The 11,384-nt window shown below is 47.2% G+C and overlaps 1 protein-coding gene across 1 annotated transcript in view; it reads left to right on the plus strand.

The window, feature by feature from the left end:
* Positions 1 to 11,384, plus strand: part of URB1 (URB1 ribosome biogenesis homolog) — a 38,595-nt gene that overhangs the window by 18,148 nt on the left and 9,063 nt on the right. Inside the window, exons 18-31 of the mRNA XM_031065246.1 lie at positions 4 to 102; positions 782 to 952; positions 1,902 to 2,098; positions 2,629 to 2,853; positions 3,383 to 3,562; positions 4,193 to 5,054; positions 5,918 to 6,119; positions 6,294 to 6,471; positions 7,030 to 7,088; positions 7,224 to 7,417; positions 9,099 to 9,209; positions 9,299 to 9,362; positions 10,110 to 10,281; positions 10,785 to 10,887. Coding sequence (XP_030921106.1) covers positions 4 to 102; positions 782 to 952; positions 1,902 to 2,098; positions 2,629 to 2,853; positions 3,383 to 3,562; positions 4,193 to 5,054; positions 5,918 to 6,119; positions 6,294 to 6,471; positions 7,030 to 7,088; positions 7,224 to 7,417; positions 9,099 to 9,209; positions 9,299 to 9,362; positions 10,110 to 10,281; positions 10,785 to 10,887 — 2,817 coding nt within the window. The remainder of the gene's footprint in view (positions 1 to 3; positions 103 to 781; positions 953 to 1,901; positions 2,099 to 2,628; positions 2,854 to 3,382; positions 3,563 to 4,192; positions 5,055 to 5,917; positions 6,120 to 6,293; positions 6,472 to 7,029; positions 7,089 to 7,223; positions 7,418 to 9,098; positions 9,210 to 9,298; positions 9,363 to 10,109; positions 10,282 to 10,784; positions 10,888 to 11,384) is intronic.

Genomic DNA, 11,384 nt, shown 5'->3' on the forward strand with positions numbered 1-11,384 from the left:
CAGACAAGGCAGCAGACGTGGTTCAGGAGGCCAGCGTGCTCCAGGTCACCATGTTTAAACAGGACTCTGACAACATCAGCATCCCTGTCTCTCACATTGATGGTATGTGGGAACCCCTCAACAGCACAACTCCACCACTTGGGGCTACATTTTCTAGCCCTCATTGGCAAACTGGGGATGGATAACTATAGAAATCCTGTTACAGAATCCTGCAGGATTCAGCCCTCCACGTGTACTTGGTATCAGAAGTCGGAATTACAAAGTTACCACTTTACCCCCAAATGTAATTTTAGATGTGGTTGTGCCAGTATTTGAAATCTGTCTTCATGCTCTTGCAGCAGGATTTTCAAACTGAAATGGAAATTTTAGTTCTGCCTGGGGCTGTTCACAGAATCATGGAATCCCAGAATGGTTTGGATGGGAAGGCACCTTTTAAAGCTCATCCAGTTCCAACCCCTGCCAAAGGCCAGAGACACTTTTCAGTAGCCCAGGCTGCTCCAAGCCTCATCCAGCCTGGCTTTGGACACTTCCAGGGATCCAGGGGCAGCCACAGCTTCTCTGGGCACCCTGTGCTGGACAGCAGCATTGAAAGCTGTGATTTCTGTGTTGCACTTAACATTGTATTGCCTGACAAATGTCACTTTTTTCTTCTTTTTTTCCTTTTCTTTTTTCTTTTGAGGAACTAAAAAGATGCCTTGTGTTCCTGGAGTGTTGCATTCTACCTCTGTTATTTTTCCAGTAGTCTGGATCCTCTGCTTACATTTTTTCCTTCACTTACTAGATGTCCTGGATATGGTGGATGTTCTGATTGAGGGCAGTGATGGCTTCGATGAAGAAATTGGGTTCTCTTTAAATGAAGACATGATTATCCAAACATTTCCCTTCAGTGCTGTTGTCCCTGCTGCATTAGAGGCCAGGAATATACTGTTGCTTCAGTCTGGAGATGGAACAGGTACAGTTTTTTTTGGTTTTATGTGTCATTTCTACCAGTGGAATGAAAGTGGTATCATTTTGACACATTTTCAATAATTTTTTACCATTTATCATTTTTTACCTTGAGACATTTTATTACCTTCCCTGCAAGCAGAAGGAGGTGCAGATTCCTGGTGTTTCATGCTCAGGAGAGGCACTGGAGCTCTGTTGGTGCTTGTGCCCCTTCTCCCTGACCCTGAAGAGAAGAGACACTGTCCCTGCAGGGACAGACTTGTCTGGAAGTGGTTGGCTTCAGTAACAGTGCTTTAAGGACAGAGTGGGGAGATCAGGAGGGGAAGGTGGTTTCCAGGCCTGTGGGCAGCTCTTCCCGAGATCAGGGAGAGAGGACTGCAGTGTTAAGTAGGAAATGGATGCATTTTCCAAAAAAATACTTCAGAAATGAAGCTCTGGTGGCAAATATTGCAAAGTTCTACCACCTCCTTGAGGAAAGCCTCAAAATCACCGGGGCATCAGGTGGGCTTGGAGCAGGGTTTGCCAACCCCACAGCACCTCACTGAGTCCTCTGAGTGTATTTGGCAGTCAGGCAGCACCTGGGGTGTACTGAGAGTCCCAGTTCTGAAAGAAAATTCTATTTAACTTGCGCACATTAACTGGGGTGTGTGCCCCCCAGTACAAATCAGTTTTTCTCTGAGGTGGTGCTTGGCACCCTCCTGTTCAAAGACAGGAATGTTTAGCACAGCACAGTGAAGGTGGAGTATTTGCTTCAGCAAGAACTAATGTGTGGAGGATTTCTCAGGTACCTCAGTGGTCAGGAACACTTGTCTAGGTCACTCCAAACACTTTTTGATCCTACTCAGTACTTTTCTGTGTGATGCTCTGTGGGCTGCTGCCAAGGCCCATAGTAAGGAGGGTTGTTGCCCCAGTGTCTGTGCTCATGTCAGCAGTTTAATTTCTTTTTGCTTTCCTAGGAGCACACATCGTGGAGTACCTTGTTGCTGTGTTCACTGACCTCCTGCACTCTCAGAGAGAACCCCTTGCTCTCTGCTTGATGTTCCAGCTCTATGACAAAGACCTCAAGTCCCTGAAAGTGTCTAAGTATCCTCAGCTCTACCAGTTTAACCAGTATTACAAACTCTGGATACCCAAGCAATCCCAGGAACCTGTGGTATGGAATACCTGAAGTGACTGAATTCTTGAGCCAGTATTCCTATAAAAACCTCACAGTTTATAGAGGTTACATTTCCTTCAGAAACAGCATTTTTATGGAGCTAATTCTGCATTCCTTGTTGATCACACTGGGACACAGATTTGCTCCAGGGCTTTTCTCTGATGACACAAGAGATACAAGAGATCTTTGTGGTGTTTGGGAGGGGATACCAGGGCTCAGGGCTCACACACAGACTCCTCACAGGCACAGCAGAGCCTGGTGCGTGCTCTGCCCTCTGTTTACAGTGCCCCTGGGTGGGTGGAGGATCACAGGCCCCCTGGGCTGGGCTTGGGGAGTGTTTCTCAGTTCAGCAGTGAACACTACATCAGATTCCCCTGGGGACACTGCTGGACAGCTCTGCTCTAGCAGGACTGCACACTCGTGCTCCTGGAGCTTCAGCCCAGGTTCAGCTCAGAGCTCAAAGAGAAGGGATTTTTGTTTCATACTCGTCACTGTTGTTCTCTTCTGCTTTTTTTCACTTTGAACAGTTTAAAAACCACAAGGGGGTAAGTGAAGAGCCCACTGTGGCACTGGATTCTGTATTTACCACTTTGCTGAAGAGTGCCTACGAGAGAGGAAGCAATGCCTTGCTGGAAGATGGTGTTCAGACAAAACTGAGAGACCTGGCTTCCCAGCTCCCCCCTGAGCAGCTTTTGTTGGGAGTAAAGCACGTGCTGCTGTACCTGAAATCCACGGTGGAGAACTTCAGCAGTGTAAGAGCAATACTGTAGTAATACTGTGGTTATGTTTGGGTGATTTTAAGGAAGAAGGTACAAATGACTTGGCTGTTAAAACTTAGGTTCCAGTTCTGTAGCTCTTTTTTCTCTGCTTGGCTCTGAGGCTGCACAGCACCATGCAAAACTGCACCTGACTTGTAAACAAATGTCAATTCTGATTATTGAGGAGTGTTGGATTTATTCTGCATGGGTTCCCTTACTGATGGGTGTGAGTGCAAATAAACTCAAGATTTTAATCCAGCTTTTGGATATTCCTGAGAAGCCATTCCAGAGAGTAAAATCACTGGCCTGTGTAACTCCAAATGCCACAGTATAAATGAAAATCTATCAATATTTATTTGGCAGCCTGAGTCTTAGAATCAGATTTCTACATAGGGAAGTGGTTCCTTCCCCAAGAAGTTGTAATCGAAGTAGTTCTTATTTAACTCCTGTTACTGTTGGATAATTACCCTTCTGCTCCCATTCTCCTCTTTTCTTCACTTCCGAGATGCCTTTATTTCCATAGGTTGGTAAAACTTTGGGTCCTCAGCTCATTGACCTCTTTGTGGACATTCTGAGCACCTTGTTGTGCCGGGGCAATCAGATAAAGCTGGACCAGCAGCAGAAGCAGGAGGAGCACCAGGCTGAGTCGGATCTCTTCATGGATGAGGAGTCTCTGATAGCAGACGGGTCTTCAAGTGACAAGGTACCAAATCCCTTGATGCAGAGGCTCCTGTTAGTAAACTTGGATTTGATTGATTCTCTGGGGAACAGTTTTGCTGAACAGAGAGGTGATGTTAAGGTCTTGGAGGAGAATTTAGGAACATAGAGCATGTGGTCCAGCAGTTGCAAAACTATTGTCTGGAGATGTGACCCAGCTGCATCAGCCACAGTCTCACCCCTGAGCTGGAGCACAGTCAGGAGAGGTCCTGAAAGAGATCACCTTTGCAGAAAAAAATGTATTCCCTCAGCCCAGTGTGAAAATTATGTACTTGAGGAGTGAATTTTTCCCCCTCTTTCATCTGTTCCGTGAATTTGTGGAGATTAGAATGTGTTGGTGAACCGTAGAATACTCAGTTTTCCTCTGGAGATGAGCTTAGACATGTTTAGAATGTTCAGTATAACAGCACAAATGTTGGGAGAATCATATTTATGTGCTTGTAATTCAGTAATATTTTTATCCTCTGGCCAGCTAGTAGACAATTTCATGTTCAATAATTGTAATATTGTAAATTTAATTGTGATATTTCCAAGCTGTGGAAGATAGGCAGATGAATGAGGTGGTTTTTCCCCTGCACTATCCATTCATTGATACAGTTACCTGTGTTTGTTACAGACCCTGGAGGATGCACTCACCCTGACTTTCAGACATCCTACGCTGGAGAGCTGGTTCCTGGCCGTGGAGCTGCGCTCTGTTCCTCAGCCTGGTTTGAACCCTGTCACTGTGAAGCTCTTGTCAGCTCACCTCAGTTCTGGGGTGCTCCAGCTGCTGAAAACAGCTGCCCCCGTCGTGCAGGGCCTCACAGCAGATCACAGACATGTCTTGTCCAAGTATTTCGAAGCCATCACAAAAAGTGTCCTGGAAGAGCTGCAGGCTGTGGGCAAGGGCAGAAGCCAGGTCTGTCCCAGGAAGTCCCACCAGCTGCAGGCTCTGGAGGAGCTGCACATGTACATGGCTGCAGCTCAGCTGAAGGAGATCACTCTCACCATGCTGCAGCTTCCTGAGATGAGCTTGACTGATCAGAAATCTGAAAAATCCCCTAAAAAGGGGAAGCAGTTAAACTTCTATGGACAAGTTTTGGTGAAGCTCCTTACAGACAGCTACCAAAGGCATCCCCAGCAAGGAGAATTTCTGCTCTCCACAGGGCACATTAAAGCTTTGGGGATATTGATGTCGGCATCGGCCAGCAAAGATTTGGAGGAGGTTTTCCTCCAGGCTCTCCAGAGCGAGCCAGTCCTTGCCCTCGCAGTCGGTGTCGAGGTCCAGGCTCACTGCCTTGCCCAGTGCTCACACACCTCCCTGGCCATCGTGGCCGTGCTGATCCAGCACTCCAGGACTCACCTGCTGCAGTTTGAGCTCTGGTGTCTGGGCAGTGCCACTGGGAAGTACCTCAGGAAGCACATGGAGAGCTTTCTGCCCCTCGTTAATGTGTACTTGCAGTGCAGAGACCAGCATGGCTTCAGCCGACCTGCCGCAGGTAAAGGCGCTGCTGAGCCCTGCTGGGGATTCAGGGGGCCAAACTCCCTGGTTAGCTCCTGCTGGCCTTGAGGTCTTGGAATCTTTACACAGCAGATAAAGGTATAAAACTTACATGTCTGACCTCCAAGGACTGGCTTGGAAGTCCCTCTGCAGCACTGAAGGTGCAGAGCTGTTCTGAGGGGTGGCTCTTAGACTGAAGCCAAGTGCTCCTACAGTTACTGCTGCCCAGATTTCTCTTTTGAACCCCTATTTAATGCTCAGTGCATGTGAAAATCTGTCACTGTGCTTCTCTTGGTTTGGTACAGGAGGTGAAACCTTTTGCTCAGGCACGGATAGAAGAACGTCCGGAGTGTGCAATGCCACAGCCAGATGGTTTTTGCAGTCCAAAAATTTCTTCTAAAACAAATCTCCAGCTGTGGGCTGGCTACAATAATGCCCTCCCTAAGCTGGCAGTCCAGAACTTTCCAAACCCACAGCAGCATTACATCCATGGACAAGTGTGTTAAATCTCTACCAGCAAAACAATGAGTCAGGATTCAACTGGGTAGAGCAGGATCACTTTAATTTCATTTCTCTTATTGCCCAGAAATGTAAATAGCGAAGGAAACAGGCTGACTGGGGCTGTAGCTCTACCTACAAGGTCTAACAGTGATAAGAGCTTGTCAGCAGCCTGGGAAGCAGAGGGTGGGTAAAGAAGTGAGCCTCTCTGTAGCACCTCTCTGTAACAGATCAGCAGCTGCTGTAGCATCATTTCCTAGAAACTGAGCGGTCTGGGCCTGGATTAGAAAGCGATTTGGGATGAGTGTGTTGTTGTTGAGCACCTGCAGGTGGTGGAACCTGTGCCCTCTGCTCTCCCAACAGTTGTCCTGGCTGTCACCCCTGTCCTGAGGAAAGCCCTGTGGAAGGAGCTCTGTGCTGGGATTCAGGACTCCGGAGCATCACACGAGGCCTCTGTCAAACTGCAAATCCTTGCAAAGCTGTTGCCACCTGTGGAAAGCAAAGGGCTGCACAGCCTAATGGAGTGCCTTCCTGCTGCTCTGGAGAGAGCAGGGAGTGAGGAGAGGTGGGCAGTGTGTGTGTGTGCCTCCCTCAGGGCTCAGTCTGTCCTGGGAAACACTGTGATAGGAATGGGAGCTGTAACAGCATCCTCTCCTCAGAGAATCCAGCAAAACATCTTTAACATATACAAAACCAACTTAAAACGTTAATTAAAAAATCACCAACTATCTCTCTGCAGCTGGGCCGTGGCAGATGCCATTTCCGCAGTGCTTAAAGACTCGGAGGAGCTGCATTCCTGGAGGAGACAGCTCTTGTCAGCCTGCATGAAGGGGTTGGTTGCCATCTACAGCAGCAGTAAAGATGAAAGCAGGCCAGAAATGGAGAGGTCCATGCTGCTGAGGCTCGAGGAATTATTGGTGAGCCTTCTTACCTGCTTTGCCATAGTGGGGCTGTATGCATAAGTGTGATTGGGCAGTTGTAGGCTTTGTAAATACAGATTGGGCTTGATTTCCTGTTTTATGGATTCTGGTTTCCATGGACTTTTAATAGCTTTTGCAGAGTCCTGATAATCCTTGATATGAAGCGGTTTTATGTTCTTGATGATGGCTTTCTGGTAAGAATCCCCTTTGAAGACAGGAGTTTGAGGTATTTAGGAGTAAGAAATCAAAGGTTACCAGGGGAATTTTATTTTTTTTAATGAAAAAAGGTGATAGAGATACTTCTGCCAGGAGCCACCTGCCATGCCATCTGAAGTCTGGGGCAGAAATCTGGTTGATCATAAATAGAAATCCAGACTTTGATCTTGAAGAGCAGTACTTGGTCCCTCTGTCTGTACCATTCCCTTGGTTTGAGTTCTGATCACCCCACATGAGTGTTTGGCCTGCATGTTCTCAGTGTGTCCCTTGAACTGAAACTGCTGTAGAGGCTCCGTGTGCCAAATGTAAACCAGCACCTCTCTTTGCTGCTGCACACAGGGTGTGGTTGGACAAGTGGACCCAGATGACTGGTGCAGCCTTGTGAAGACAGGACTCAAGTGAGTGTCTTCATTTCAATTTGGTTTGGTTTTACTAAACTCATTTTCTTTGCCAAGTTCTCATTGCTTAAACAACTCTTAATTTCAGTTTGGGTTTGGTTGTGACCTGAGCCCTCTGTGATCCTTCTCCCAAAGGTACCGTTACAGGGATGGAACATTCCTGAAGGTCCTGAACACTGCCATCCAGTTACTGTACAAGGAAGAATCCTCACTCAGTCAGAGCTTGGTCAAGCTCTCCAAACTCCACATGATGGTCACACAGCACTCTCTCTTTCTGTCAGCCATCCTGAGGCACAGAGAAGAAGATGGCATGAACAGCCAGACAAGAGGTATTTTTAATCATCTCCTTCCCACACTAAACACAGTTAATCTTGTCTTTCTTGCATTATATTATCTCCATCCAGTAACACACCCACTCATGTCAGTACTTGCAGAGTTATTAGCAGTTCCAGATTATTGGCATTTAAATTGTACCTCTGCTTGGATCCAAATGTTACGTTCATTTTACGCTGGTTTTAAACACTTCTGTTTTAAAACTACTGGAAAGGTGGGTTTGGGTCTTTGTTTGTTTCTTTGTTTCTTTGTTTGTTTTTCTCGTATTTTTAACCTATTTGAAGATTGATTCTTTTGGTTTCTGTGAGGCAGTTAGTGTAAGATCACTGAAGTGCACACACATCCTGTGATGTTAAAACCTGTTTTAAAATAGGTTGATACAAGAGATTTAAAGTTGATTTTGCAAGTTTTATCAAAAATGACAATTTAAATTACGTGTATTTCATTTTGCAACCTTTCATGAGGAATATCCTTCCAGTGGAATATAAATTGGATGCTAGTTCATGTGTAGAATTGCCTTTGTTTCTCCTTCACTGAAATCGTGCCTGACCTTGAACCACATTTAATCCACATAGACCTCAGCTTTCCTCCACTTTACAGGGGTTTGAGATTCAGTGATTGAAGGAGCTGTGTAAGAAAAGGGGGGGGATTCTCAGAGCAGCATGTTGATAACAATTTTTGTTTACTGATGAGCAACATGTAAACAAGCTTTCAAGTTTTAAAGCACGTGAAAAGAGAAAAAAAGCTCTTGTGAGGTCACCAATTTAGTGAAATTGAAAATAAGGGATAGATTTTGCTGCTTGCTGTATGTGTGTTTGTTACCTGTAGAATGTATTTCTGTAGGTCAGCAGGAGGGATTCTTTGAGGCCAGCTGCTGTTCCAGAAGCTTGGTGCCACCAGTGCATTCACTTCAGGAATGGTCCTTTAGGAGCTCTTCAGTTCTGGCTTGTGTTTCATATTCCTGCACATAATAGGGTCAAAGCCCAGGCCTTTCCAGACACTGGGAGCAGAGAAACCTGGGGTTGAGTCTGGAGTGTGCTGCAGACAGCTTGATTGTTCTTGAGGAGCCCAATCACTGACACTTTGTGCTTCTCAGTTAGTTACAGAGCAGAGGTGGATCATTTTTGTACCCCACAGGACAGAGTTCCTGTGGCTCACAAAGCACCCACAGTGCTGAGCCCTGCTGGAACACACAGTGCAGAGCATTTTCATATTTACTGCAGCTGGGGTGCAGACTGCAGAAGGTTTTTGCTGTGAATTCTGGAGTCATTGGGGAGGTTGCTGGGATGTCTGCCTTTCTCTGTGCAGCTCCTGAGCTCATTCCAGGTGCCCTCCTGGGGCAGGAAGGAGTGAAGCTGTGGCAGGATAGGGTACAGGGTCCTCTTTAATGAGAGAGCAGGTGTGTACCCATGGAAAGCTCCTGTTCCACACTGGGGACCTCACCTGGCCCAGTGACTTCTGTGTTTGGCCTGGGAATACTGTTTTAAGATGTTCCCTTGAGTTAAATGCATCAAAATCACCCTTCAGTGTGTTGGGGAAACGGGCTGTGGTATCCTAGAGAGAGATGCTGATGTAGAATGCCCAGTGCCGTGTGTGCATCCCTTGGGAGTGGTGTTGGGGTGTTGGTTTGTGCTCTGTGTGACTGGGAGCTGCAGGCTCAGGCTGTGCTGGTTGCAGAGGCGCTGGTGGACATCCTGCTGACAGCTGTGCAGCTCAGCCCCTCTCTGTGTGAGAGCAGCCACCTCCCCGTGCTGCTGGGAGCCTACGGGGCCACGCTGAGCACCACAGGTGAGTGCCAGCCTGCCAAGGGCACCTCCTTCTGCAGCTGGTTCTTGTGTCCACAGCTCACTAACTTTGGGTTCCATCTTGGGTTTCAGATCAGAAGATACTGCTGTTGCTTCAGCTGTATGAGAAGAATAATCAAAGTCTTATAAACTCCAGGTGAGCTGAACACCTTACTTTGCTGGGCAAACTACACACAGGTAGTCTCACAACTGGCATTTTCCAGGGTCTCATTTATAAATGAAGGAGACAGTGAACAAGGTGCAACCTAAAGATGAATGTTGCTTTTGGAAACACTTTTACTACATACTTCCTATTTTTAATGTAGCTCTCTTCTGTTGCCCAGACTCTGTGTGTCTGTGGGTTAGGTGGGGAAATGTCTCATTTCTGGAGTCACTCGCTCTCCAGAACTGGAGCTCACTATAGGGGTCTTCTCACAGATGGGAGAAACATAAGTCTGCACCATAAGTCACTAGTGGGCTTTTCCCTTTCCTGTGCCCAAGCAGTCCACAGGAAAGCCTGTTCCCAGCAATTGTGGTTTGGCCTGCCTCCCTCACATGCACTTTGCTGTCTTGGGGCAGGAGCAGAAATAGCTGCAGCAGTGCAAGAGCACTGGCTCAGGCAGCTCTGGATTCCTGTCCCTTCATGCAGCTGCTGTCATTCTTACCTGCACTTAGAGCCTGAATCCATAGGTGCCTCTGAATGGGTACATTCTGACTTGGGTGGACAGGGGAGGGCAGAGCAAGTGAGAGACCCTCAGACTGAATTTGCAAAGCTTTGGGATGGATGGAAAAGGTGTTACCAGGGAAATTAGTTACAGTTTCAAGTGCCACAGGGTACTAACTACAAATGAAGACAAAATTTCAGTTCTCTTGGCTAATGTGTTTGCCTTTAACAATGTTTAAGGATCCTGCTCTGGGGTCCAGCTGCTGTGGAGCATCACAAGACGTGCAAGAGTCTGGGGAAGTCCCTGTGGCAGCAGCCAAGCATGGAGGAGATTCTGTGTCTGCTGGATCGAGAGAAGATGATGAGGACGATCCTGTCGTTCCCTCAGCACCGCCGGCTGCTGCCATCACAGGTGCTTTGGGATCAGCCTCTCCATGCTTGCCCTTCTTTGGAGAGGCAGGAACACCCTTGAGCCATTCATAGCTTGCATCAAACATGGCAGTTTGTTTCCATCAGGAGAGTAATTTCGATTCATAGGAAGAATTAGTTCTTCAGGAGCACTTTTCAGAGTAATTGCAGGATACAGCCACATCCTGTCAGCAGGGGTGGTATTGCATTGCAAAGGCTGTCATGTATGTGAGGCCAGGATTGCACAGCCCAAGGATCCACTGGCTCTCCAGCCTTCCTCCAGTTTGCTGCATTGCTGTTGATGCTGCTCAGAGGAAATAGTTGTGGATACACTCTCACGGTGAAAGCCAGGTTTGAACACAAGCATGTCTCACCCTGTGGTGCATTGTATTTTACAAGGTGCAGTATCAAGTGGTTTGGAGTGGGATGAGGTGGTTGTGGAAGTTTGAAACCCAGCTTGAAATTGGTGCTGTTCCTTACAAATGCTGGTTTGGATTTGGTTTTCAGGGGATACAAGAGTCGCTATATAAAGATGAAACAGTGAAGAGCCTTGATGACTTCTATGATCCTTGTTTTCTACTTCAGCTCTTCAGTGAACTGACCAGACCAGGTAAAGTGAGTGTTTCTGTTTGGTATTTAGTGTTTCTGTTTGGTTTTTAGTGTTTCTCTTTGGTATTTAGTGTCAGGTTGCTCTGCTGCAGAGCTGCACCTGCGGCACTGTTATCCCTGATCCAAGAGCCAATACTGCAAGGAGCTTGTGCCTGACTTTAGAGGGAAGAAACAAACTGCTGTGAGGGCTGTGGCTGGACTGGCTGGAGATCTGGCCTGTACAGAACAGGGAAACTTCAGCCAGCTCATTTTCCACCAGACAGACGAGCGTGGGGCCAGTGTGTTTCACAAGTGGGCTGGTGCTCTGAACTGTCAGCAAGGTTCTTGTCTGACATGACTCAGCTCTGCATGTGCACATCCCTGCTGTGCTCCATGGACACACTGTCCCTGGAGAGAGGTCAAGGGAGCCAAGAAGCCTGAGGGGTTTCCTAAGCAGCTCTCTCCCTGGGTTGCTCATGGTAAGCACTGTGTAGCTACAGCTAGATTTGGCTTTCCACA

Source organism: Geospiza fortis, unplaced genomic scaffold, assembly GCF_000277835.1.
Source record: "Geospiza fortis unplaced genomic scaffold, GeoFor_1.0 scaffold514, whole genome shotgun sequence".
NCBI lineage: Eukaryota > Metazoa > Chordata > Aves > Passeriformes > Thraupidae > Geospiza > Geospiza fortis.